General features: G+C 57.6%; 3 protein-coding genes across 13 annotated transcripts; 2 read left to right on the top strand and 1 right to left on the bottom strand.

The window, feature by feature from the left end:
• The first annotated feature begins 28 nt into the window (after nt 1-28).
• CRTC2 (CREB regulated transcription coactivator 2) lies at nt 29-9,487 on the top strand. 4 transcript variants are annotated; one of them, XM_073221976.1, is made up of 14 exons: nt 29-300; nt 3,077-3,178; nt 3,254-3,367; nt 3,937-4,001; nt 4,631-4,699; nt 4,881-4,984; nt 5,085-5,114; nt 5,238-5,302; nt 5,404-5,450; nt 5,583-5,821; nt 6,176-6,576; nt 7,842-8,096; nt 8,575-8,761; nt 8,890-9,487. In XM_073221976.1, the coding sequence occupies exons 1-14, from the start codon at nt 175-177 to the stop codon at nt 9,108-9,110; spliced, it is 2,025 nt and encodes a 674-aa protein (XP_073078077.1). In that variant the 5' UTR covers nt 29-174; the 3' UTR covers nt 9,111-9,487. The 4 variants fall into 4 exon arrangements, with proteins under 4 accessions (XP_073078077.1, XP_073078078.1, XP_073078076.1 ...); XM_073221977.1 differs by having other exon boundaries at nt 3,083-3,178; XM_073221975.1 differs by having other exon boundaries at nt 29-327; nt 3,083-3,178; nt 8,890-9,486.
• Nucleotides 9,488-12,009, bottom strand: LOC140846271 (uncharacterized). The gene is made up of 4 exons (XM_073222042.1): nt 12,006-12,009; nt 11,394-11,564; nt 10,432-11,181; nt 9,488-9,987 (listed from the first exon to the last, which is right to left on the bottom strand). Exons 1-3 carry the CDS (start codon nt 12,007-12,009, stop codon nt 10,463-10,465), a joined length of 894 nt encoding a protein of 297 aa, XP_073078143.1. The 3' UTR covers nt 9,488-9,987; nt 10,432-10,462.
• Nucleotides 10,411-24,977, top strand: DENND4B (DENN domain containing 4B). Of its 8 annotated transcripts, none has more exons than XM_037014577.2 (28): nt 10,411-10,541; nt 12,941-13,280; nt 13,839-14,091; nt 14,337-14,406; nt 14,606-14,775; nt 14,848-15,092; nt 15,505-15,571; nt 15,673-15,731; nt 15,903-16,047; nt 16,309-16,484; nt 16,634-16,734; nt 17,066-17,338; nt 17,863-18,008; nt 18,355-18,494; nt 18,586-18,712; nt 19,099-19,305; nt 19,629-19,757; nt 20,522-20,684; nt 20,922-21,089; nt 21,325-21,713; nt 21,862-21,984; nt 22,180-22,349; nt 22,433-22,574; nt 22,771-23,007; nt 23,495-23,612; nt 23,703-23,868; nt 23,951-24,015; nt 24,116-24,977. In XM_037014577.2, exons 2-28 carry the CDS (start codon nt 12,964-12,966, stop codon nt 24,259-24,261), a joined length of 4,512 nt encoding a protein of 1,503 aa, XP_036870472.2. In that variant the 5' UTR covers nt 10,411-10,541; nt 12,941-12,963; the 3' UTR covers nt 24,262-24,977. The 8 variants fall into 8 exon arrangements, with proteins under 8 accessions (XP_036870472.2, XP_073078073.1, XP_036870471.2 ...); XM_073221972.1 differs by lacking the exon at nt 10,411-10,541 and adding an exon at nt 10,922-11,060; XM_037014576.2 differs by lacking the exon at nt 10,411-10,541 and adding an exon at nt 10,931-11,064.
• The last annotated feature ends 1,241 nt before the right edge of the window (nt 24,978-26,218 follow it).

Consider the following 26,218-nt stretch of genomic DNA (forward strand, 5'->3'; position numbering starts at 1 on the left):
AAACCACAGTTCCCGGCGGCCCCCGCGCGCAGCAGGTCAGGGCTAGGCTGGGGCCGGGTTCGCGGTGCTCGCTGAGGCGGTGGCGGCGGCTACGGCTGGAAGAGCCGGGCCGGAGCCCGCGGCGGAGGCCGTGGCTTGTACTGGGAGGGTGGCGGGGAGGGACGGAGGAGGAAGATGGCGACGTCGGGGGCGAACGGGCCCGGCTCCGCCACGGCCTCAGCCTCTAATCCGCGCAAGTTTAGTGAGAAGATCGCGCTGCAGAAGCAGCGTCAGGCCGAGGAGACGGCGGCCTTCGAGGAGGTGATGATGGACATCGGCTCCACCCGGGTGAGGGGCCGCGCGGGGAGCGAGAGCGGAGCAGAGAAGTTACGGAGCGGGTAGCCGAGAGGCGGGGCGGGGGCGGGAGCCGGTGCGAAGGAGGCGGAACGGGGCCGGGGCAGCGGGCGCCGCCGTCTGGGAGGCACGGGTTGAGGGCTGAGGGTCAGGAAGACGGATTTTGCGGGTGGGAGGGGGGCGAAACACCAGGGAGGTTTGGGGGTTTGGGAACGAGTAGGGAACCCAGTAGGTGAGGCGGGAGCGGGCGGAGAGAGGAGACGGTCCCCTGAAGCCGGGCGGAGGTAGAAGGTGGGTGGTCCTTGTGCATCCCTGACTGAGTCCTCTCGGGGCTGAGGCATCCCCGATGTGGGTATGGCTTAGGGATTGGTCTGCCTGCCCTAGTCTGGCTCCTTTGAGTTGGTAATCTCCAGTCTGGTTCCCCTGCCCTGTTGTACCGTTCCGCACTTTACTACCTCCGGGAAAGGGCCCCTTGGGTGGTTTGAGCAGCAGCGCTGGGTATAGTGGTGCAGGAAGTCCCCTCCTGAGTCCCGTCCCTTTGCTTCCTTTTTCAAATATCTCTTGTGGTTTCCTGATGTGAGTGAAGGTGAGGTCCATTGCTCACAGACTGGTGCTTGGTGTTTTGTCCTGGCCGCGTTGGAGGAGAGGTGGGCTTTGAATCTCCAAAGTTGGCTATAGGTTATATGGAACCCGAGGGTTTGCTGAGCTTTCTAAAAGGGACATGGCTGCTTTGTGGGTCAGTTATGGGTTGCCTTGGAGATCTTCTGTGTAAGGAATATTCATTCCTAGGAAGGTACAGAAAGAAGGTATCCTGGAAGAGTTGCCTCTGGAGCCTCTCTGGCCTTGGCTTTTTGCTTCCCAGGTCTGGGTGTCAGAGGGAGCAAGGGGTGGGAGTTTGCCCATCTGGTGTGCAGTGCTAATTTAAGGACACATTATTCTCAAAACAGCAAGTGAGGGTATTGCAGTGATAACTCATGGCATAGAGCTAGAAGGAATTAAAGGGGAGATGGGGGAATGTAAATACCACATTTCAAAGCACTTTCTTCTGATCTGTGTGTGATTGTATCTGTCTATGACTGTGACTTTGGTTGTATTTTTGTGCGTGTCTCCCTTGACTCTGTTAGTCGTTTTTGTGCGTTTTTTTTTCCACTTTGAGTCTCTAGAGACCATGTGTCCTAGTTTGTGGGAGTCAGAACAGAGAGGGGAAGCAAGCTGTGTTTGCTCATGTGTGCACATAACCCCATTTAACTGCCCTGAGGATCACGATCCAACTGTTAACTGCTCCACTTGAGGAGCTTTTGCTCATGGCCACGGGCAGAGGCAAGAAGGTGGGCGAGAGGCTCATCTTCAGCTGACAGCTTGAGGCCCTGCCCTCTGGACTGTGACTCCAGTGGAGAGGCAGGGTGGGATTTTAGGGCTTGTATGTGCAAACGAAGAATGGCTGTGAGAAACTCAAGCTGGGGCTTCTATCACTGTAGTGCCTTGGTCTGTCAAAAGGTCCCCTTGACCCACCTTGGGTAATGTCTCTGCCTCACATAAATATCTAGTGGGCATGTACATGGATGGCCTGAGCCTGGGGATCCAAAAGTCTAAATATAGAGATAAAAGACCTGGGGTTCAGCCTCTTATCTGGCCAGCTTGGAGGGTTCATTTGAGGCAGATTTGGCCCAGGGGGCCTATACTGTTGAGAAGTGGGGTTATCATATATATTAATAGCAGTCTTGAAGTGGCCCAAAGGTCAGCATAGTGCCCACTAAACTCACTAGGCTGACCTCTTGAAACAGAAAATCAGTTTGATGTTGGTCTATGCATAACAAGTGTGACCCCTGGAGTTTACTCTTAGAATTTACCACTTGTCGGCTGCCCCGTTTTGGGCCGGTGGCAGTGGCCGAACCTCAGAAGTAGGTGCTCACCTCTCCCAGAGGGACATGAGGTCTGTAGACAGACTGAAACCATGCCAGGCTGAGGTTGTGCTGTCTTGACTCCAGTGCCAGACGTATCTCCCCCGAGTGGAGATGAAGCCAGGGAGATGGCTGTGTCCCAGACTGGAGTGGGCTACTGATCTGCCTCTCACTCCCATTCTCCAGGCTCCCCTGTCAGTTCAGGGGCTGTAGGACTAGGTAGGAGAATGCTTCTTGGTGTCGGCACTGTTTGTCCAGCTAGGAGAGCCATCATTCCTTAGATGTTCTGGTTCAGGCTGTGCAGGCTCTGTGAGGCCTTCCTGAAGCTGGAGAAGTTGCAGAGCTGAGAAGCCTGAGCCCTCCAGAGTGGGAAGGAAAGAGGCTGCCAGTAATGGCTCTGTGGCATCCACCTGTGGCCTTCCCCCTCGTCTTCCAATTAGTCCTGGACTCATCTGGAAGAGAAAGCAGAGGTGCCTAATAGGCACCCTGCCCTGGGAGTTAATTCATGTGACCAGCCTGGGGGCTCCTGGCAGCCCCTCAGGGACTATGTTTAGACTGATGCCAGCTGGGACAGGCCCTGAGCAGAATGTCAGGCTTTGCCGGGCAGGGTGATGCCAGGCATCAGTGGTATCAGTGATGCGGGTAGCCTGCAGAAGAGGTAGGGCAGATTATTTGCACCAGCTCTCAGTGGACCTTTCCCTCGCCATCATTTTTCCTCCTGGCAGAGTTCTTAAAAGCTGCAATAGCATGTCCTGGAGGACAGGGATGGCAAGGGTGGCTGAAGGCATGGGAACAATGCTCAGGACTCTCCCTCACGTTCCCAGTGATCCTCCATGTCTCAGTTACAGGCCCAAAAACTGCGACTGGCATATACGAGGAGCTCCCATTATGGTGGTTCTCTGCCCAACGTTAACCAGATTGGCTGTGGCCTGGCTGAGTTCCAGGTGAGTGGGCATGAGCCAGCGGGGAGCAGGGGCTCTCAGGCAGCCTCCCCTGTTGACTCACCTGTCTTTTGGCAGAGCCCCCTCCACTCACCGTTGGATTCATCCCGGAGCACTCGGCATCATGGGCTGGTGGAACGGGTGCAGCGGGATCCCCGAAGAATGGTGTCCCCACTTCGCCGCTACCCCCGCCACATATCCTTCACAGAGAGCTGGGGGAGTCTGGAAGGCAGTGGGAGGGTTCCTCGGGAACTTGTGGCAGGAAGGGACTTGAGGTGTACAGTCCCATCCTTGTTCTGGAACTGCCTTGTGTCCAGCCCTCCAGAAAAGTGACCGTGTGGCTGTGTGTTGGCACTGGCTCCTTTGACAGGGAGCTGCTGCGCCCGCCTCTGACTGCCCTCCCTTCAGCTTGCTCTTTGCTGTCAGGGCCCAGCACCCTGCTAGGTCTCCAGCTGATAGGAGTCTGGCTCCCTCCTCCTCCTCACTCACATTGCTCCTCATGCATCTGTTCATAGCTTGCAGTCTCAGGGACTGCCACACACCTGTCTCCCCAAAGCCCTGCCCACATATTCTACATTTTTCTAACTCCACTAGGCGCAATTCCCTTATTCTCTTCCATTCTTTGACCTTATTGTTGCCCCTTGTGTGGAGGAGAAAAGTGTTTGTTTCTTAAAACAGCTCATCTGCTGCCTCCATTCTTCTTCTTTTATCTGGTCTCTGTCCCATTATCTCCTCATTTTTTTTCCTTAACTGGTGCTGTTCACATTGACAGCTCTCCCTACAGTCCTGCCTACTTATCTCCTCCCCCGGACTCCAGCTGGCGGAGGTCAGTGTCCAGGGCAGGCAGGATCCCTGTCCACTCTCTGACTGTCTGGAGGGAGCTTGGGTCAGGGCTGCGCTCGCTGGGCTAGGCTTTCAACAGTACCTCCTCCATAACTGCACGCTGGGAGGGGTGGGGGCAGGTGGAGTAGGTGGGTCAGAGTCCAGTCTTGGCCATGTTGACACGGGTGGCCAAGCCTCCCAGTCCAGCCAGTACAGGACCAATGGTAGCTGTGGCTAACTGGGGTGTGTGTGAAAGCGGGAGGGGAGAGGGGTGGCGCAGCTGCCTCCTGGCCAGAGCGGTGCCAGGTGGAGTGTTCTGGTTCTCAGATTTCTGAACCCTTCCGTGGTCATCTCATCCCCAATACTCATACCCAGCATTGTTGCTGGGCTCCAAGATTCTCATTCAGCTGGTCCTGGCAGAGAGAAGTTAAGAATTTCCAGGTCTCTTAGATTGATTGGTTGGAGAGGGTCCATGGGTCACAGTTATCAGAAGAACCAGAAAGAAAGAGGCGTGATCCTGGGTGCCCAGCCCTTTCCACCTCCACCTTGGCTGCTCCATATTTTCCAACCCCCATGCCTGCCTTCTTATCCATTGCTTGCTTTCCTCCTCCTGACTTTGTTTTTCCATTCCAGGACAATGCCCTGGGGCAATTTCCCTGCAGAGAAGGGGCAGTTGTTTAGACTACCATCTGCCCTTAACAGGTGATGGCACTTGCCTTCTTTAGGCTACTTACCCTTTTACCTGTAGTTTCTGCGGCCCCACTCCTGGCCCCCACCCTGTCCTAGCCCAGCTAGAATTTTCCCCTTCTGAGCAGGGCATGGTGACCAGGAAGACATGTGCCAGCTCATGAGAGAGTGCCAGCTCATCTGTGTCCCCTAACAGGACAAGCTCTGACTCTGCCCTTCACACGAGCGTGATGAACCCTAGCCCTCAGGACACGTACCCAGGCCCTGCACCTCCCAGTGTCCTGCCGAGACGTCGTGGAGGTAAATGGCCATGTCCCAGGGTGGGGAGTAGCCGTGGAGCTGTTGTCGGAAGCAGGGAGGCAGGTGGGCACTGCAGCCAACCCCACCACATCCTTTGCAGGTTTTCTGGATGGCGAGATGGACTCCAAAGGTATGTGTTCCCCACTGTATGTGCAGGGCCAGGGAGTAGGGCGCCCTCCACCTACCTCTGCTTCCTCTCCTGCCTTACTGGCTTCTTCTCCAACCCTCTCATGGCCAGTCTTTCTTTTTCTAGTCCCTGCTATTGAGGAGAACTTGCTAGGTGACAAGCATTTGCTGAAGCCATGGGATGCTAAGAAGGTAGGCGTGGCCCATTCTCCCTCTTCTTTCCATGGGGAGGTCTTCCAGTGTCCTCCACTGAGCACTGTCTTCATTTTCCCCCTTCTCCCTTTTCTCCTCAGCTGTCCTCATCCTCCCGACCTCGGTCCTGTGAAGTCCCTGGAATTAAGTAAGTACCTCTACAAGGTTGGCTGAAGGGCTGGGGAAGGAGAGTAAAGGGAAGCTTGGGAGGCTGATCTCTGCCCTTCCCCGACCACTGCCCCCTGCCATTTACATCTTTCTTTTCCTCTCCTTCCCGCAGCATTTTCCCATCTCCTGACCAGCCTGCCAATGTGCCTGTCCTCCCTCCTGCCATGAACACAGGAGGTTCCCTACCTGACCTCACCAACCTGCACTTTCCCCCCCCGCTGCCCACCCCCCTGGACCCAGAGGAGACAGCCTACCCCAGCCTGAGTGGGGGCAACAGTACCTCCAATTTGACCCACACCATGACCCACCTGGGCATCAGTGGGGGTCTGGGCCTGGGCTATGATGCTCCAGGTGAGTGACTGTCCTGGCTTCACATCCATGGGTTGCTGCCTGACTGGAGGGATGAAGGGGTGGGAGTCTAGAGCACCTGGGATTCTCCTGTGACTGCCCACACCAGCCTGTCACCTGTTAGGCTGGGATGCCTTCACCGCAGATGGCTACCTATGGGAGCTGGTGGATGTGGCTTCTTAGAAGATGGAGAGCAGTTCTTAGGTGGGCAATGCCAGTCTCCCTGTTAGGGACAGAGCAGGAAGGACATTGTGTTGCTACTTCCATAGTCTGATCACTGCTACCTATTCTGGGCAGAAGGGGGCCCAGTTGCCATTAGTAATGTTGGCATCTCTGGTTTTTTGTCTGTGCCTGCAGGACTTCATTCACCTCTCAGCCACCCATCCCTGCAGTCCTCCCTAAGCAATCCCAATCTCCAGGCTTCCCTGAACAGTCCTCAGCCCCAGCTCCAGGGCTCCCACAGTCACCCCTCACTGCCCGCCTCCTCCTTGGCGCGCCACGCACTGCCCGTCACCTCCCTGGGTCACCCCTCACTCAGCGCCCCTGCCCTCTCCTCCTCTTCCTCCTCCACTTCACCTCCTGTGCTGGGTGTCCCCCCTTACCCAGCTTCTACCCCTGGGGCCTCTCCCCGCCACCGCCGTGTGCCCCTCAGCCCCCTGAGTTTGCCCGCGGGCCCAGCCGACGCCAGAAGGTCCCAACAGCAGCTGCCCAAACAATTTTCGCCAGCAATGTCACCCACCTTGTCTTCCATCACTCAGGTATGCGTGGCTGCCTTCCCTGCATGTCTTCTCCGCCTTCTCTCCTGCCAAGTTCTGTCCCTCCCACCCTCCTTGCCTCAGACACCTCTTCACCGTGCATCTGCACTCTTGCCTCGTCCATCCCCTTCCGTTCTTCTGTCCATCTTTTATCCATCCTGTCTCCTCTTGGCTTAAGAGCACAAGCCCTGAGATTGAGCTTTCTGTTGAAATCTGGCCCCACCTCTTACTAGCAAGCAGTGTCCTCTGACAGGTGATGTAACTTCTCTGAGCCTCAGCGTGCTCATTTGTAAAACACAGGTGGCACCGTAGGAATCAAAGGACATCACATCACAGACGGGCAGTCTTAGCAGCACACCCAGGCCAGGTGCATGCTGCACATGGCAGCTATACTTTCCCTCTTCTCCTTGTTTGTTTCTATCCTTTTCTTGCCTGTTTTTTCCTCACACCTCATCCTGTCCCGCCCCCGTCCCATCTCTCCTCTTTTCACAGATTTCACAGCATCAGAGACTCTCAGGTTAGGAGCCCAGTCCCTTCATTGTACAAATGAGGAGACTGCCCAGAGGGAAAGTGGCTTTCCCAGGTTTACACAGCCGGTTAGGAAGAGCTGGGACCAGAACGGGAAATACAGTTTGGGGCATCTTCCTCAGTGCTACGGTCCAGAGCTCTTCCCCTCCACCCTTTCCTGCTCCCTTCTTTCACCCTGATGCTCCTCATGCTCTCTCCTCTGCCCTCCTTCCCCTCCTCCATGGCCCTTCCCTGGAATGTGTGTTCTGTGTTCCATCTTGACACAGGTCCCCTTTTCTGGAGCAAAGACTCAGGCCAGGGCAGCAAGGGCTCTGCTCTCTGAGAGCTCAGAGGGAGCCTGCTTCCCCGCCTCCCATTCTCTTTCATCCTGCAGCCTCCCCCACTCCCTCTGGCTTCTTGAAGCTTTTAGAACAGCAGCTCTCAAGATCGCTGTTGTGCTCAGTCACTTTCGAGGTGTTGCAAGTTCTTGATCACTAATACTAGTTGAAGTACTAAGGTTTAGGAATAGTTTCCTCCTGCAGTGGACTTGGAATTATCCTCATGTTTGCCTCACTCTATCGCTGTCATTCTCATACGGCTTTCTGAGCAATTGCACCCAAATCCAGGGATGCCTGGTGGAATGTTGTCAGGTCTGTGTTGAGGATGGTTGCAGCTTAAGAAGGTGGGAAGCCCTGGCCAGGAGTTCTTCTTGGGCGGGTCCTGAGGGGTAAGTGGCCTTCCTCTTCCTTGCTTCTCCTCAGGGCGTTCCCCTGGACACCAGCAAACGGCCCGCTGACCAGCGGCTGCCTCCATACCCGTACAGCCCGCCCAGTGTGGTTCTGCCCACTCAGCCCCCTGCCCCAAAGCCTCTGCAGCAGCCGGGGCTGCCCTCTCAGGCCTGCTCTGTACAGTCCCCAGGCGGGCAGCTGCACTGTGGGACATTGTACCCACCCAGCTCCACTGGGCACGGGCAGCAATCGTACCACCGGCCAATGAGTGACTTCAGCCTGGGGAATGTGAGTACCCAGATCTCTAACACAGGAGCAGGGGAGGGCCTGGCGGTGGGTCTGAAAGGGCCCGAGTGGTCTTGCTGGCGTACTCTGGATTGGGCCATCTGGGTTGGGAGAGATCCGTCTCCCCCGCAGGTAACGCAGCACTGCCAACTTGGGCTCCTCTCTTCCTGCATTCAACCCCACTCCCGTCTCCTTTCCCAGCTGCCCCAGGGCAGCTTCCTCTTTGATGATGGTTGCTCTCACCCATTCTCTTCCTGGCATGTACATGCTCTGTCCCGTGAGGTAAGGTGCCTACACCAGCTTTGGGTCCCATGCTTACTTCTTTCATTCTGCTTGCTGCCATCTCCCTGAGTTTCTGCTTTTGTTCCTAGCGGGATGAAGATTGCTGGGCAAAGGCAATAAGGTCACAGGGCTAGGCAGGGGCAGGCAGGCACACAGTGTTCTGAAGCCCCCTCCCCAGGGTCTGTCTGTGTGCCCACAGCTGGAGCAGTTCAGCATGGAGAGCCCATCAGCCAGCCTGGTGCTGGATCCTCCCGGCTTTTCTGAAGGGCCAGGATTCTTAGGGGGTGAGGGGCCAGTGTGTGGCTCCCAGGACCCCCATGCCCTCAATCACCAGAACTTGACCCACTGTTCCCGCCATGGCTCTGGGCCTAACATCATCCTCACAGGTGAGCCCTGGGTGATAATAAGGGAGGGAGGGAGGGAGTGATGCATTGGTCGGCACAGCGGGTGATCGAGGGGGTCTTGGAAGAGTTTACGGGGCACGTGTCCTCACCGATCTCTTCTACCCACACAGGAGACTCCTCCCCGGGTTTCTCTAAGGAGATCGCAGCCGCCCTAGCCGGTGTGCCTGGCTTTGAGGTGTCAGCAGCTGGGCTGGAGCTGGGGCTGGGGCTGGAGGAGGAGCTGCGCATGGAGCCGCTGGGCCTGGAAGGGCTCAACATGCTGAGCGACCCCTGTGCCCTGCTGCCAGATCCTGCTGTGGAGGATTCATTCCGCAGTGACCGGCTCCAGTGAAGGGACCTCATTGCCATCCCTCTTCTTAGCCCTGTTCCCCCATCACCGTACCTTTCCTCCCTTCCCCTGGCCAGTAGAGACTCCACTCTCTGCCCCCAGCTCCTCTTTCTAACATGAACGAGGGATCCCAAGAGTGAGAAAAAGCAAGGGGTATATCCATGTGGCCCCTGAGTTCTGCTCAAGGGGTGGGCCTGGGGGAGCTCAAGGGAGGGCCTAAAGCACTTATAACTTTGAAGCGTCTGTCTGGAGGTCAGAGCCTGTTGGAAAGCAGGGGGTAGAGGGGAGCCCGGAGGCAGGGCTTGTCCAGATGCCTAGGGGTGGGCAGTGCCAGCCCCTCCCTACCACTCTTCCCCTTGCAATGGAGGAGAGAGCCAGAGTGGATATTATTTTTTATTAAATATATTATATGTTAATAAAAAAAATTCTATCAAACCTTGGTGTGGTTGGCTACTGGGATCTAGGGAGGTCTTGGGGCACAGGCCCTTTATCTGCGTATGCTTTCTGCATCTTCTCAGAGAAGCACCGCTGTGGTTTGTGGAGCCCCCCTCAGCCTCGGAATTTGCACCCAGCATTGGACATGGAGATCCAGGCTGGATGTAGGCTCCCATGGCGGCCTATGTGCCCTTCCACCTGTCCATGGCCCAGCTGCAGCATCGGGATGGGCTGACTGGTCAGGCATGTTACTATTCTTCACCCCTGAGGGCTGTCAGCGAGTCGGGATAAGGATTTGACTGACTGTTGGCTAAGTTCACAGGTCGGATGTCTGGTAGGATGACCCCAGCTTTCCCCCGCCAGGGAGCTGGCCCCCAAGGAAGGGATTTAACAGTAACTACGGATGCCAGGCAGGTCTCGGTTTCACTCCCTCTTCTTTATGGCCCTAGAACATTAGAGGACCCAAAAGTTAGACAAGTGGTATTTGGCTTGCCTCTGACCCCATGCCCTTCAGGGGAGATTCTAGGGAAGCTCCTAGGTCTTGTTCCTTACCTCTCACTATGCATGAATTCACTTCACCCTCCCCACTCTTCACTCATTCCTTCAACAGATGCTTGAGTGTTAACCACGTTCTAAAGAGGCTTCCTCTTTCAGGCTTGGGTTGTTAGCCCTCTGACCATCTGAGACGCTGCCGTCCTCATCTCTTCCCCACTTAGGATAGGCAGGGGAATAGTTACCCTCACTTCTACTACTATTCCACACCCTACAGCCCTGGCCTCTCCTCTTCCTCTTTCCAAAGCTGTCATTCTCAGAAAAGAGAACTGAGAGCTTCTGGCATAGGCCCGAAGAGAATGCAGTCAGCCCTAAACCTGGAAGTAGGGGGAGCCACCTGCTGTCCGCAGCCTAGGCCTTCAGGGCTGTCACCCAGCATTCCCGCCACATCTGAGTAGGACCGAGAAAGGGACTGCAGCGCGCCTTGGACTTAAGGGGCCGCCCAGGGTCAGTGTCCTGAGGTTCCAGCTGGGTAGTGGGAGGCTGCCAGCGTGCATGGGGCCCTCCCAGCCGCCAGGGGTCGCGCTGCAGGCGGCCGGGCGCTGGGCAGGCGCAGCCAGGGTCACGGCCGCCGGCTGGGGAGTGGGGGTGAGGGTAGCGGCGGCGCCCGCGGCCCCGGAGGTGGGGTGGGGGAAGCGGAGAAAGCGAGGTGCGCGGAGGAGCACCCGGCCCGCAGCGCGGCGGGAGTAGGAGGCCCGCGCGGCCGGAGCCAGCGGCGCCGCAGCACAGTCCCCGCCTGGCGCAACGCGGCGGGGACGCTGGTATCGCCCGGATCTCCCTCCACCGCGTCCCGCGCCCCGGCGCCTTCGGCCGCCTCTTCTTCCTTCCCTGGTCGCCCGGGCGGGAGCGGCGCCCAAGTCGGGTGCGCCATGTCCGGGGCTGGGTAGCCCCTCAGCCCGCCGGCCCGCCAGCCCGCCCTCGGAGCCACCCGCCCGCGGGCCGGCCGGCCGGGGAGTCGCGGGGCAGGCAGGTAGGGGTTGGACCGGGCGGGGCGGCGGGCGGGGAAGGCAGGGAGGGAGGGCCAGCGGGCCGGGGCTGTCCCCCAGCTGTTCTCCGGCGCTGCACATCTGGTTCCGCTTCCTCTCTCCTGGGGAAGTGAAAGTGGAGGGAAGGGCACAGCCCGGAGTTAGCTAGCTGTGCCCCGACACCCTGCACCCCGCTTGCTCCCGCGAGTTGGGAGACCGGAGGGAAGGCAGTGTGCCCTCCCTCCCACTCGGGTCACGGGGCGACCAGCGCTGCTGCCGTCACGTCCCCGGCCGCCAGCGCGCCCGCTTCTCTGCGCTCCTGCTCTTTCCTCACCTACTCCCGCTCGGCGCGCTTTCTGCCCCAACCCGAACTTCCCGTCACCCGGCTTGTGGGCGTTGGGACCTGGAGTGGCGCTCGTGCCCCTTGCCAACCCCTGGGAGAAAGGGCTCGCTTCTGCAGGACTCCCCCCCTCGCTCGGCGACGGGAGGCCCGAGTGCGCAGATCCTGCGGATGAGGGACACCCTCTTGCCCCGCTGCACGTCCCACCTAATAGATCCTGGCTGCTGCCTGGGACACAGGGCTCCCATTCGCCTGCAGTGGAAGACGGACGGGCTCTGCTCCAGAGCTAAATCAGGAGGCTGACGCTGACTCCCGGCTTTCACCTCCCAGACGTGGAGGCTAAATTTAGCGGGAGTTGGGGTGTGTGTGGCCAGAGGCCAGGTTAAGGAGAGAGCCAGGCTCCATAAGATTCCCTTGCTCCCTCTTCCCCGGGGAAGTATGGGAGGTTAAGTAAGACTGTGCCTCCTGAACCCATCTGAGCTTCCTCTGCCCTTCTCGGGGTCGTTAGTCTAAGGTTCTGACTTGGCATGATGCTGTATTGGCATCTTAAACAGTACCATCACCACCAGCACCACCACCACCAAACGCGCGCACACAGACACACACCCATAGGCTGACTTCCGTTGAGCTGCAGCTTCCCCTCCAGTGTTTCAGGAAGTCACCTCCCTTCCCCTCTGAAGCAGCCCCCACGCCTCCGATCCTCTGCTGCAAGCCACCCACCAAGCTTTTTCCCAGCTTCTCCACCCTAGGGCCCCCAGGACCTCTGGGACTCCTACTGTCTGGGGTTAGGCCATGGAGGCAGGTGAGAACACAGTTACTGAAGGCTGTGGTGGGCCGGTTCCAGTCTCAGCTCGGTGGAGGTGGCTTGGGGATGGCTAGGGACTCTCCCACTGCTGCTTTGGGCTTAACCTAGGGGATATCTAAGGATCCTGGAGATGGTGGGGTACTGTTTTATTGCTCAGATTAGTAGAGTTAAGTTAGGAAGGACATTTGAGTCTGGTGAAAGACACTAAAACTTGGGTTTTGTGGGCTCCTGGAAACCTAAGACATCCTCAAACACCTAAAGGTGGGCTCTTTAAGAACATTAGCTGAATCTTGAAGTTCTTATGTTGTGGTAACTAGAGCAGGAAGGTGAGGAAGACTAAGTTTTGATGTCATGATGTCATGGCTAGAATAGATGATGTCATTGCAGACCATTACAGAAAAGATTGTGGTGTCCAGTCTAACCATATGGGTAGGGAGTGAGAAGGGAAGGGACCTTTCAAAGTAATCAGGAACAACAGATGTCAGAACCTAGGTTACCTCTGGGCGGTGGAGTTTAGGTTCTTTGGGGAGAGGGCTGGTACCACTAAACAGGAGGGTCCAGGTCTCTTTAAGGAGCTGCAGTGGGCAGTGAGGGCCTGGGAGAGTTCAAGATTGGCTGGCCACTGATCTGGCCTTTCCCTGGAAGGACTAGGACGAGGGGAGCAAGAGGGACACCTTGGTGGCCATGGCGACACCAGGCTTCCTTGCTTCATCTCTCCCCCACTTGACACTTCCAGATGCAGTGAGTGAGGGGGGGGCCATGGCGGAGGAGCGGCCCCCCCGGCTGGTGGACTACTTCGTGATAGCTGGGCTTGCAGGGAACGGAGCCCCCATCCCAGAGGAAACGTGGGTTCCTGAGCCCAGTGGGCCCCTGCGCACCCCCCGACCAGCTGAGCCCATCACAGATGTGGCCATCATCGCAAGGGCACTGGGCGAGGAGGTGCCCCAGGGCTACACGTGCATCCAGGCTTCCGTGGGGGGCCACCCCTTGGAACTCAGTGCTGGGCTCCTGGGTGGAACTCAACCTGTCATCTGCTACCGCAGGGGCCGTGACAAGCCCCCCCTCGTTGAACTGGGGTTTGTTCCCTTACCCACATGGATGGCAGGGGAGGCTGGGTGGGGCTCTGGGGTGAGGCAAGGAGAGGTGGGGGGATAGATGAGGGTTGGGCAAGTGGAATGGGTAGAGCGGGCAAGAAGCCAGGGAGGAGGGACTGGAGTTGTTGTCCTTCATCCTCACACAGATTCGGGCTCATGTTCTAGTGCCCCTGCTCGTTCACTCTGATCTTGGGCAGGTTATTGAACCCTTTGGACCTATTTCCTCATCTGTAAAATGGGGAAAATAATACCTCCTCATAGGGTGGTTGAGAAGATTAAATGAGGTCATCCATATAAGAGACTTAGCACAGAGTCAGCTAATGAAAGCTTTTCTTAGCATTTATTAATGAGCGTGAGAACCTTGGAAGCTTGAGGGTTGTTACTGATCAAGAGGTAGAGCTGAGGGCAGAGTTTAGCAAGAAGTGGGCCTTGGCATCAGGGTTTGACAAGGTGGGTAGGACTAGGGAGGCAGATCTGGCAGGACTGGGGTCTCCTCTGCTCTGAACTCTTGGCATCTTGGCATCTCTGCTCTCTGCCCAGGGTGTTGTATGAGGGGAAGGAGCATCTGAAGCCTGGCTTCCAAGTGCTAGACACAACACCCTACAGCCACTCAGCTAACCTGGCCCCCCCAGGCCCTGGGCATCCCCGCACCTACCTCACTTACCGGCGGGCAGCTGAGGGGGCAGGGCTGCATGCCCTGGGCATCACCGACCTCTGCTTGGTGCTGCCTAGCAAGGGCGAGGGCACTCCTCATACTTACTGCCGATTACACCGCAATCTCAACCCTGGCATGGTGAGTGGGGCCCTAGGGCCAAAAGCTGAGACCTGCACCATCTTGGTGTGAGGGTGAGGATGCTGGGCATAAAGGGCCTCCTAAGACCAAGGCCTCTAGTGGCAGGGGTGGGCCGGGAAGGGTGGCCGTAGTCTTAGGTGACTGGGATTAGTAGTATTTCTCAAGACCACTTAGGAGTGGTGGAGGAAGTAGACCCCAGACACCTTTGTTAGCTATATATCTGCTTGTCTCATTTCTGGGGGCAGTGGGGCCCAGCAGTGTACCTGTGCTACAAGGTGGGCCTGGCCAAGGCCAACACACTGGTGTATGAGGCAGGTGAGTAGCTCCATTGCCCTCAACCCCTTGACCCTCCATGTCCCTCTCTGCCCTGGTGCCTCTTGGATGGCACCTTCACTGCTTCCAGAATGCACTTCCCCTTTGCCACTCAACCCTGCTCTGGAATCCCCTGGTTCTTTCCCTGGAGTCTGATGGACCCTCCTCCCTTTGGGTACCCCCTGCTCCACCGGGGGTGCAGAGCTGCTGGGCCGCTACCCAGAGGAGGACAATGAGGCATTCCCGCTGCCTGAGTCAGTGCCTGTCTTCTGCCTGCCCACGGGGGCCACTGTCGAGTGCTGGCCTGCCCAGACCAAGTACCCCGTGCCTGTCTTCTCCACCTTCGTGCTCACGGGTGCTGCCGGTGATAAGGTGGGTGCATGGAATGTGGTGAGGGGTCCCAGCTATGCAGGCCCCACCTGACTGGGCCTCCACCCCTGCCAGGTGTATGGTGCCGCCCTGCAGTTCTATGAAGCCTTCCCGAGGGCCAGGCTGTCGGAGCGGCAGGCACGGGCCCTGGGCCTGCTGAGCGCGGTGGAGCGGGGCCGGGCCCTGGGGGGCCGAGCTGTGCGCAGCCGCCGCGCCATTGCCGTGCTGTCCCGCTGGCCAGCCTTCCAGGCCTTCCGCGCCTTCCTCACCTTCCTCTACCGCTACTCCGTCTCAGGCCCCCATCGCCTGCCCTTGGAAGCGTGAGCACAGCTCCCCTGCCCCTGGGAAGGGATTATGAGGGGTCAGGGGGCTAGGAGATGGAAGTGGGGGAGATTCGGATGGAGCTGGAAGGTGCAGTGGGCAGAGGAGTGGGGGAGAGGGCTGCAGTGTACGGTATGTCCATTGCAAAAACGCCCCCAGGCCAGGGGAGTGAGGCCTGAAATCCAGTCCACACTTGCAGTCTAAGTCCTGGTAAGAAGCCGTGTGCCCAGAGCGACTGTCTTGCAATTTGCACAAATTCTATGCATAATGGAGGCACTGATAGCTGACGTGGTTCTCCAGGTGGGGTTCAGGGAGGAATAAGGTTCTCGGGGTCAGGTGAGGGAGAAGAGCAAAGATGACAAAGGGCAGACAGGGGCAGTCTGCCTCTGACCGGTGTCCCTCTCTCCCCAGGCACATCTCCCACTTCCTTCACAGCGTTCCCTTCCCTTCCCCACAGAGGCCCCGCATTCTGGTGCAGGTGAGAGCTGAGGCCGGGGCCGGGGCCGGGGCCGGGTGGAGGAGGGCAGTGGGCAGGGGCTGGCCTCCATCCTCCCAACTTATGGCGTTTCTGCCTCCCAGATGTCTCCCTATGACAACCTGCTCCTCTGCCAGCCTGTGTCCTCACCCCTGCCCCTCAGGTATGTGCCTAGGGTGGGGGACTTTGATAACCAAGGACATGGTAGGTGCCAGGCAGCCAGGCAGTTGAGGTCTGTGCAGGCTGGGCTGCGTGGTGTCTGTGCCCAGCATCTAGGGAAGGGTCCTCAGTGTCTCCTAGTAACCCTTTTTCTTCACCTTGCCATTGCCCACAGTGGTGCCAGCTTCCTGCAGCTGCTGCAGAGCCTGGGCCCTGAGCTGGCTATCATACTGCTGCTGGCTGTGCTCACAGAGCACAAACTACTAGTCCACTCGCTGCGGCCGGACCTGCTCACCAGTGTCTGTGAGGCCCTCGTCTCTGTGAGTGCCACCCCGCCCAGAATGTTCTTCCCATTGCCCCCTCCCTGCCTGGTCTCTTAATTTTCCTTCCTTGGGAAGAGTTCCTCAGCCTTGCCCTTGGACGCAGCCTACAGGGACATACAGCTTCCATCCGGGGTGCTTCTTGGCAGCCCACCTCCAACAGCTTCTCTCAATGGGACCTGCCCCACAAGGCCACTGGCCCCTCTCTCCCTCACACCTCCCTGCCCCAGCCCTGCTCACTGGTTCTCCTCACTGCTACAGATGATCTTCCCACTGCACTGGCAGTGCCCCTACATTCCGCTGTGCCCGCTGGTGCTGGCAGATGTGCTGAGCGCCCCTGTGCCCTTCATTGTGGGCATCCACTCCAGCTATTTTGATCTGCACGACCCGCCTGCCGATGTCATCTGTGTTGATCTTGATACCAACACGCTCTTCCAGTAAGAGGGCTGGGTCGCATTCACAGGGCTGTGGGGAGGGTGGCATGAGAGGGCTGGAGTGCCACCTGCTCAAAAGGAGCCTCAGGCAAGAATTGGAGGAGGCTGGTGAGGAGCCCAGTGGCCCTTTCTTCCTTCTGCTTATCTCACAGGATTGAGGAAAAGAAGCCCCTCTCCACCCGGACCCTGCCCCGCAGACCCTACAAGGTTCTGCTCGCCACACTGACAAACCTGTACCAGCAGCTGGACCAGAGTGAGAGGCCTGGTTGGGGGGGCCTGGGGGCTAGAAACCGTTACAGACTTGAATTCCCAGTTTGGGGAGGCCTGTGGAGAGCTAGACCTTTCTTGAGGAGGCTAGAGGGCAGTCAGGGTTTCATTTGGTGGAAGTGAGAGAAATTAATTCCAACTGAAGAAAGAGCAAGAGGCATACAGTATTAATGTTCCTGAATATGCTGGGAAGGTCCAGCTTGTAGAGGAGGCTCAAAACTGTCACCTCAGGGTAATTTTTCAGTCAGTATGGATGTAAGGTCTGCTGGAAGCTGGCGGTGGTGAGGCAGCAATGGAGACTTCTGTGTGAAAAGCAGGGTTGAGGCAAGCCATGTGGGTGCCAGTCCTGACTCTCAGGCTGCCCTGGTTGCCAGCATATACTGGACCTGAGGAGGAAGCATCCCTGGAATTCCTACTGACAGACTACGAGGCGGTGTGTGGCCGCCGGGCCCAGCTGGAGCGCGAAGTGCAGGGAGCCTTCCTCCGCTTCATGGCCTGTCTGCTCAAGGGCTACCGGGACTTTCTGCGCCCGCTCACCCAGGCCCCTTCTGAGGGTGCTCGTGATGTTGACAACCTCTTCTTCCTGCAGGGTAAAGAGGGCCTGTCTTTGCTTGGGGACGGTGTCTCGGAGGGGTGGCCAAGGGCTGGGCTCCATGGGGAAGCCAGAGGGAACTGGGAAGGAGCCACTCCGTTGCTATTTTGTCACTCGGAAAATGTTTTTATGGACACCAGCTTTGAGCCATACACTCTTCTGGGCTTGGAGGAAGTAAGGGTATAAAGATAAATCTGCTTTCTCTGGGAGCCCTGGGCTTGGGGTGGGCAGAGTGACGACTGTGGTGAACTGCCCCCATGGGCAAAGCTCTCCTAGGGGACCCAGCTCTTGGAGAACCCATTTGAGACATGGGTGCAGACAAAGAGGGGGATTCTATGGGTTCATGGTGCTGGGAGCTGAGCCAGTCAGCTTGGCATCTGGGATGGCTGTGCCAGAGAAGATGGCTTTGGTGGCCTTGGCTGCCAAGTGGGCGGTGAGCCAAGGAAGGGGTTCAGGAGGGGTGTGGCTGTGTTAGGGAACTCTGGTGACCTTCCTCCCCTGCCCCATCCTCTTCCCCCTCAGGCTTCCTTAAATCCCGGGAGCGCTCCAGCCACAAGCTGTACTCCCAGCTGCTGCGCACGCAGATGTTCTCTCAGTTCATCGAGGAGTGCTCTTTCGGCTCCACTCGGCACGCTGCCCTGGAATTCTTTGACTCTTGTGTTGACAAGGTATTGGGCATTGTCCCTTTGCTTTGAGTCCATTCGCCTCTGCTCTCCTCCTGGCTGTCTCTGTTACTCCAGGGCCACTATAAACACAACTCTATCTTGTCTGTGATGGGTTTGGTGCCCCTGGATTGCCCAGTGCACAGCCTGTGCAGCCATACATGGCTGGCTTCATATATATACCATCTTCCCATTCCTGGCTCCATCCCCCAGCTACATCTCCAGGTAGAGTCTGGGCCCACTTGCTCCTTCCCTGTGAATGTGTTTTCCAGGGAGATGCTGTCTTCTTGGCACCCTGGCCGTGCTCCATGCCCACTGTCTTAATGTTCACTCTCTTACTGTCCTGTTCTAGGTCCACCCAGAGCAGGAGAAGCCTGAGCCGACACCCTTGGTGGAGCTGGAGGAGCTGTCGGGAAGCGAGCTCACCGTCTTCATCACGCCTCCCGAAGAGCCTCCGGTGACAGAGGGCAGTGAATCCATTCCCCAGTACTGGTGAGAGCTTCTTATCCCCTCACTTGTTCCAAGGCCCCACGGGCTGGCTACCACTGACTGCTCCTGACGTGGCCTCTCTCTGCTCCTCCAGCTATGATGGGTTCCCAGAGCTACGGGCTGAGCTGTTTGAGTCTCCTGGAGAGCAGCCTGGGGCTCTGCCTGTGCCAGGCCCCTCCCGTAGTGCCCCCAGCAGTCCTGCCCCTCGCCGTACCCAACAGGTAATTGGCAGTTGGGCCCCAGAGGCACCTGGCTCGGGCCGAGGGCTGCTGCTTCCGTGAAGTGGGTGTAATAGTACCTCCCCCATATGGTTGGAAGGAAGTTTAAATATGCCCGACACATAAGACATTAGCAATTGTTCCCACTGTCACCACCATGGTGACTGGCTCTGGGAAGCCAGTGGCTTGCTGCCTCTCCCAGGGCACCTACCCACACTCAAGGGCTACATGTTTCTGCCTGAGCTTCAAGGCTGAAACTTGCAGGCTGCGTGTGCGGCATCCTGTGGAGCACAGGCCCTTCCTCGGGGAGGGTACCGCTGCCCACGCCTTTTAAGAACTGCCCTTCCCTGCTATTGTACTTACCCAGTTGTGTCCCCTGCCCAACCAAGGAGATGAAGGTCGCACAGCGGATGGCGCAGAAGTCAGCAGCTGTGCCTGAGCTGTGGGCCCGGTGCCTGCTGGGGCACTGCTACGGGCTCTGGTTCCTGTGTCTGCCTGCCTACGTGCGGTCTGCATCCTCCCGGGTGCGGGCACTGCACACAGCCTACCATGTGCTGCGCCAGATGGAGAGCCGCAAGGTGGTGCTGCCTGATGAGGTGGGCACCCATGCCAGTTCCAGAAGGCCTGAGAGGGACACTTGGTGGAGACGGGGGAGGGCAGATGGGGAGCACAAGACAAGCCCTGGAGCTGGGCAGGTGCTCCGTGACATTCACTAAAGGAAATGTTTGTAGTATGGCAGTGGAGACTGGAGGGTGGTGGGGTCCCCAGGAAGGGTGGGTGGCTCTGCAGCCGCCTCAGGAACTGCCAGGGGCCAGTGAAGCCTGTGAGAATTGGGGAGGCTGGACAAGGGTACTTGCTGAGACTTGAGGACTTGGGCCGGGAGTGAGTCCCCTCTCATCCTGCACCTCTCCTGGCTCAGGTGTGCTACCGCGTGCTGATGCAGCTCTGCTCACATTACGGGCAGCCTGTGCTATCTGTGCGGGTCATGCTGGAGATGCGGCGGGCGGGCATCGTGCCCAACACCATCACCTATGGCTACTACAACAAGGTGCCTGATTTGGGGTGGGGCCGGGAGGCAGCCTATGTGTGTGGGAAGGGCACTGCTCGCTGACACCTGCTGCTCTCCTCTCTCCTTGGAGATGGGGTCTGTATACACCATGTAATTCACCGTGCTTCTCTAGTGCCTTAGCACCTACAGAAAGTTTTCTCATACTTGGCTGCTTTAATTCTCACAGCAGCCCTGACAAGGAGGTGGTGCAAGTACTGCTACCTGCCAACAATCGCCGGTCGCGTTAGCCAAAAGCCAGGCACTGTTCCAAATACATTACACATTTTAGAGCATTTATCTTCTCTCCAGCCCCGTGGGGTGGAAGGATTACTATCCCTGCCTTCCAGGTGAAGTGGTGAGGATGCAGAGAGTCAGTAACTTGTCTAAGGTTGTGTAGTAAGTTAGGGAGTTAAGAGCACAGGCATAGTGATGTGAATCAGGCCCTTAACCATAATACTAAACTGCCTCATATTTTTTAGATGAGCAAACTAATGACCAAAAAAGTGAAATGACTTCTTCAAAGCCACATAGTTTATAAGTAGCAGAGTCTGGATACAAACTGTCTCCACTGCTTCTGGCTTCCTCAGACCCCGTAGAGGTAGTTGCTGCCAGCTGCTGCTTTGGGGCTCTTGTTCCTGGCTAAGTCATTGGCAGGACATTGGGGCGGGGGGACGGTGGTCCCTGGGCTCCAGGACAGGCAGTGGGTGTCAGGCTGGGTTCAGGGGGTGGAAGGAGGCCATCTTGATGGGCACTATGCTTGGCAGGCTGTTCTAGAAAGCAAGTGGCCATCTGGTACACCTGGAGGACGCCTGCGCTGGACCAAGCTGCGGAACGTTGTCCTGGGGGCTGCTCAGTTCCGCCAGCCCTTGAGAGAACGGCGGCAACAGCAGCAGCAGGTGGCCCGAGAGGCAGGCAGCTCCCAGACAGGTGGGTGGGGATGGGTGGCTTAGGCTTGGGGATGGAGTCGCTGGGTGCAGGCAGGGAGGCGTGGAGAGCTGGGGAGACCTAGTAGTTGGCATTGTTCTGGGGGTGGATAAACCACACTTGGCTGGTAACCAAAGAGATGAAGTCCTACAAACGCAGGGCTATGCAAAGAGCTCGTCTTGGAAAAGGGGGCTAGGCTTCCAGCTGGCTGCCTTTCAGCCCCCTCCCTGCCTTTTACAGATCCCTCTCTGGAGCGCCCTTCCCCTTCCCGCCCCCTTCAGCGCCAGACGACTTGGGCTGGGCGAAGCCTGCGGGACCCAGCCTCACCCATGGGGCGCCTGGTGAAGAGCGGCAGCCTGGGCAGCGCCCGGGGAGCACAGCCCACTGTGGAGGCCGGCGTGGCCCACAGTGAGTGCGCCCCCCAACGCCCAGCTTTCATAACCACCTGCCAGACAGAGGGGAAACTAGGGCCAGGGTGGCCGCCGGTCCTCTGTGGTGGGCGCCCTAGGCTCTGAGGGAATCCTGCCCAGAACGTTATCATGGGAGGGGTTGTGGTACCAGAGTCTGTGCGGCCAGGATTGTGGTTACTCGGTTCCTGGAGGAGGGGCTAGGCTCCACCTTCCCCCATGTTCTCTGCCTGCAGTGATAGAGGCCTTGGGGGTGCTGGAGCTGCGGGGATCCCCCGTGCCCTGGCGTGATGGAAGCCTCTCAGACTTGAGCCTGACGGGGGAGGAGCCGGCACCTGAAGGCAGCCCGGGGGACTCGGGCTCAGCCCTGAGTACCCAGTCCACTGAAACGCTGGAAGGGCTAAGTGGGCGGGTGCCCAAGTCTGGTGGACATCAGGATGAGGCCAGCACCCCCCGACGAGGGCTGGGTGCCCGCCTCCAACAGCTGCTCACTCCTTCCCGTCGCTCCCCTGCCTCTCGTGTTCCCCAAACCGAGCCGCCCTCCGAGCTGCCTCACCCGGCCCGCCGCAGCCCCATGGACAGCCTTCTGCGCCCCCGCGAGCGCCCCGGATCCACGGCCTCTGAGGTAGCCAGCGAGGGAAGGGGACAGTCATTCTAGCACCAGGAAGCTGGCGAGGGGCTGCTAGCAGGGAGAGGGCCTGTGGGGCAGCTGAAGCTAGCATCCTGGTGAAGAGCGTACAGTTGGCTGACCATGCTTTCTCATGTAATGGCAGAGCTCAGCCTCTCTGGGCAGTGAGTGGGACCTCTCAGAATCTTCTCTCAGTAGCCTGAGCCTTCGCCATTCCTCAGAGCGCCTCACTGACACCCCTGGATCCTTCCTGCTGCCTTCCCTAGAAGTGAGGATAACCCCACGCACACATATGCTTGAACACACACTCATCCACCATACCCATCCACTGTCCCAGGGGGGTGCTGGGGAGGAGGGGGGAGGAGGCTGGGCTGGGTTTGGAGGTGGGAGGGCTTAGGAAGGCGCCCGAATTCCTGAGCCTGCAGGCCGGGCAGGGCTGCCTCTCAGGCCTTCTTGCCTACAGATTCTGCTGTCTAGCTGCTCCCTGTGCCGTGCCTGTGACTCGCTGGTGTATGATGAGGAGATCATGGCTGGCTGGGCACCTGATGACTCCAACCTCAACACAACCTGCCCCTTCTGCGCCTGCCCTTTTGTGCCCCTGCTCAGTGTCCAGACCCTTGATTCCCGACCCAGGTGCCCCCAAATGGGCCAAGTGCTGTGGGTGGGACAGGGAAGTGGAGGTCCGAGGGCTGACCCTTCCTGCTGTCCCCCTACAGTGTCCCCAGCCCCAAGCCTGCCTTTGCTGATACCAGTGGCAGCAGAGACGCTCCTGTCCCTGGGGGCCCAGGCCCTGTGCTCAGTGACCGCAGGCTCTGCCTTGCCCTGGAAGAGCCCCAGCTCTGCAATGGGCACATGGGGGTAAGGGCTGGGACAAAAAGGGCGTGAAGAATAATGTGGGGGATGCTGTGCTACCCTGTGGTGGGGGCCCCCAGTGGTGCTGGGGAGATGGGCACCGAGAGGGCCAGGGGTATCCCAGAAGCTCAGGGGAGGCATTGCTCTGAGGGTGGGGCCATGGTACATGCCCTCCACTGCCCTCCCCCTTTGTGCCTGACAGGGTGCCTCCCGGCGGGTTGAGGGTGGGGCGTGGGCATACCTGAGCCCCCTGGTGCTGCGTAAGGAGCTGGAGTCGCTGGTAGAGAACGAGGGCAGTGAGGTGCTGGCGTTGCCTGAACTGCCTGCTGCCCACCCCATCATCTTCTGGAATCTTCTGTGGTATTTCCAGCGGCTGCGCCTGCCCAGTATTCTGCCATGCCTGGTGCTGGCCTCCTGCGATGGGCCCTCACCCCCCAAGGTCAGTGTCCTCATGTGGTCCCTGCTTCCTGAGTGTGACCCTTCTCATCTCCTCTCTGTGTCTCTTAGGCCTGTGTCCTTGGCCCTCAGAGAGAGCACAGGCTTTGGAGTCAGTGGTACACGGAGTGACTCCTGGCCTTTCACCTCCCTACTCTGAGCCTTATCTGTAAAATGGCATGAGTGCTCACCTCACAGGGCTATTGCTAGACCTGGTACCTAGACAAGGAGTCATTAGTGTTTGTCTTTTCATTCCATCAGTATTTATTCAGCACCTTTTAGGTTCCAAGCACTGTTTTTAGGAGCTAGGGACATGGCATATTATGAAACAAAGTCCTTGCTCTCAAAGAGGTTGCAGTCTCACGGAGGATGAGAGTTCCTTCTGCTCTTCTCTTTGGCTATATCCTCCGCCTTTTGGAACATCGCCTGACAATTTCCCGTGTCCTGCCTCCCATTCCATGAGCTTGTCTCCTCTGTCTTGGCTCCTGCAGGCCCCATCTCCTTGGCTAACACCTGATCCAGCATCTGTACAGGTGCGGCTGCTGTGGGATGTCCTGACCCCCGACCCCAACAGCTGCCCACCTCTCTATGTGCTCTGGAGGGTCCACAGTGAGTCTGCATTTGGCCTTGGGTGGGAAGGGGTGGGCCCCCTGCCCAGAGGGCTCAATAATCCTAGCTACCTTCCTTTCTCCTACCCAGGCCAGATCCCCCAGCGAGTGGTATGGCCAGGCCCAGTACCTGCATCCCTTAGCCTGGCGTTGCTGGAGTCGGTGCTTCGCCACGTAGGTCTCAATGAGGTGCACAAGGCTGTAGGACTCCTGCTGGAAACTCTGGGGCCCCCTCCCTCTGGCCTGCACCTACAGAGGTACAGTGTTCCCATCTGGGAGGTCTGTGGCTTGGCCTAGACTCTGCACTCCCTCACTCATGCCCTTCTATCTCCACTCCAGGGGCATCTACCGGGAGATCTTATTCCTGACAATGGCTGCTCTGGGCAGGGACCATGTGGACATAGGTGAGGGAGCAGGCAGAAGGCTGAGGAGTTTAGGGATCTGGGCCCAGGTCTGCAGGGTTGGAATCCTAATATACTGACCTACCTCCACCCTCTTTCCCAGTGGCCTTCGACAAGAAGTACAAGTCGGCTTTTAACAAGCTGGCCAGCAGCATGGGCAAGGAAGAGCTGAGGCAGCGGCGGGCACAGATGCCCACCCCAAAGGCCATTGATTGCCGGAAATGTTTTGGAGAACCACTGGAATGCTAGAAACCTTTAGCTTCCCTCTCTAGCCTGAGGTGGGGAGGTGAGGGAGAAAGGATTTTACCAATAACCTGCTTCCCTGTTCCTTTCAGAGAGAGCTTGAGCACAGGTCGCGAGGCATGCTCAGCCACAGGCTCCAAGTTGGGGCCGGAAGAGGGGCCTGCTGGTACCAAATGTCTCACATCCCCTCTCTCCAACCTGCCCACTATGCTCCTGCTGTTGGAGGAGGCCTGGAGGAGTCGGCACAGCTCTGTTCCTCCCCATCCCATATCAGATGCTCCCCTCCAGGGTACCCACAGATCTGCACTGCCCTGGTCATTTTATAAGTTTTTGTTTTAAAAAACAACTGGAAAGACACAGCTACTGAACCTTTGCCCTGAAAGGGAGGGAGAGATGTCAGTCCCCACCGAAGATGGTCCCTTTTCCTTGGAATTGCTGAAGGAGCTCAGGCTCACCATGCTTTTCTACCTTAGTGTTTGTATTTCATTATGTTATTTATTCTGGAGCCACAGCCCCCTTGCTTATGAGGTTCTTATGGACGGTGAGAAAGAGAAGGGAAATGGGGCACTGAGGTCCAGTGGTTTGTAGCTCCTTAAAAGTGAGATGTCCACTCCACCTTGGGGAATGCCTCACCCAGCCAGGGCCCTGACTGTGCAATACAGATTGCTCTTTGCAAAGTTTTGTTGGATGTAAATATAATAAACACTGCTTCTGTCTTTTTCTTTCTGCCTCCTGGTCCCTGGGTCTGGGATAGTGGGGGAGGCGTACTTCTCTCTCCCCTCCCTGTTGCACATCCTCCTTTCCCCTGTTCCGTCCCTTGTAGCCTTCAGGCACACCCTGCTTTCCCTGACCAGGTCTGCTACTGGTCTCTTGGGGCACAGGGAGTTCTTGGAGCAGGAGACGGGTGAATCTGGTGCTGGCTATGGTGGTGCCAGTCTGTGTGGCACTTCCGGCCCTCCCGCACAATCACCCCCTTGTCCCTCATCTGTACCCCACACAAAGGCTCCATTCTCTGGGGGCCCTGAGCTCATCTCTGCCTTCTTTCCTCTCCTCCAGCGTCCCCCTCCTAACTTCTCCAGTACCTCCACAGGGATGACAACCCTCTCCCCAGTAGTTGGTGTTGGCAGCCCTCATGTGTACTGGGAGCCCTGGCATTCATCCTAGGCCTCCTTAGTTGCTCTAGTTGCAGGCAGTATCTTCACTCAGGGTCTCCACCTAGGGACAGCCCCAGGAAAATAGAGCAGGGATTAAGGGGCTCACTGCATGTTGAGCATAGGGGAGACAGGAATCATTTTTCTGATCCCTTTGGCCCACTTGACGTTCTCCCTTTCTTTCCTTTTCCTGAATAATGAAATAAACACAGGAAACAACAGAGCTGCAAAACCAATTACTAAAGGGAATTAACCAACAAAACAAATGACTTGGGGAAGGAGAGCAGGAGTGTCAATGGAGGAAGTAACTTACCTGAGCCTTCAGTGCAAATTCCTGGGGGTGGGGGTGAGTGGTTGAAGAGAAAAGTACTACTTCTGAATTCTGGGACTTTCAAGCCACAGGACCATCCTGTTTAAGCATGGTAGGATGCTTCTCCAGGGTCCTAAACTACAGGTGGGAAACAGAGGCTTAGGAAGTGCCATCTGTTTTGCCAGGGACTAGGAGATGCCTTTTTCAGAGGGGAACCCTTATGTCATCTCAGGTTCTGATTGGACCTCATGCCACAGAATCAGTCTCTCCCTGTGTCATCTCCAAGGACCTTCTGGAAGAGAACAACTGCCTTCCTGAAATCATGTTTCTGTTGAGGATAATCTGCCCAGCAATATGCTAAACTGTCTGGCATTATAGAGGGCATTTTAGGGCTCACTCCCTACCTTGACAGAGCATACCATCTTACTGGTCTGGAGTGCCCCTTGGTTCACAAACAGTAAAGATAATCACCCCTGCCTCTCAGCTTATGTTTCTTATCTTG

This window comes from Manis javanica, chromosome 14 (genome assembly GCF_040802235.1).
Source record: "Manis javanica isolate MJ-LG chromosome 14, MJ_LKY, whole genome shotgun sequence".
NCBI classification, from domain to species: Eukaryota; Metazoa; Chordata; class Mammalia; order Pholidota; family Manidae; genus Manis; species Manis javanica.

Coding starts and splice junctions, on each gene's coding strand:
- LOC140846271 (XM_073222042.1), bottom strand. Junction 11,182..11,393: donor AGCGCGCCGAGCGGGAGTAG/GTGAGGAAAGAG, acceptor TCACTTCCCCAG/GAGAGAGGAAGCGGAACCAG.
- CRTC2 (XM_073221974.1), top strand. CDS start 175: ATGGCGACGTCGGGGGCGAACGGGCCCGGCTCCGCCACGGCCTCAGCC. Junction 4,002..4,630: donor CCGGACTCCAGCTGGCGGAG/GTCAGTGTCCAG, acceptor TTTCCATTCCAG/GACAATGCCCTGGGGCAATT. Junction 5,115..5,237: donor TGGCGAGATGGACTCCAAAG/GTATGTGTTCCC, acceptor TTCTTTTTCTAG/TCCCTGCTATTGAGGAGAAC.
- DENND4B (XM_017678061.3), top strand. CDS start 12,889: ATGGCGACACCAGGCTTCCTTGCTTCATCTCTCCCCCACTTGACACTT. Junction 16,735..17,065: donor GTACCAGCAGCTGGACCAGA/GTGAGAGGCCTG, acceptor TGTGAAAAGCAG/GGTTGAGGCAAGCCATGTGG. Junction 18,009..18,354: donor TTGACTCTTGTGTTGACAAG/GTATTGGGCATT, acceptor GTCCTGTTCTAG/GTCCACCCAGAGCAGGAGAA.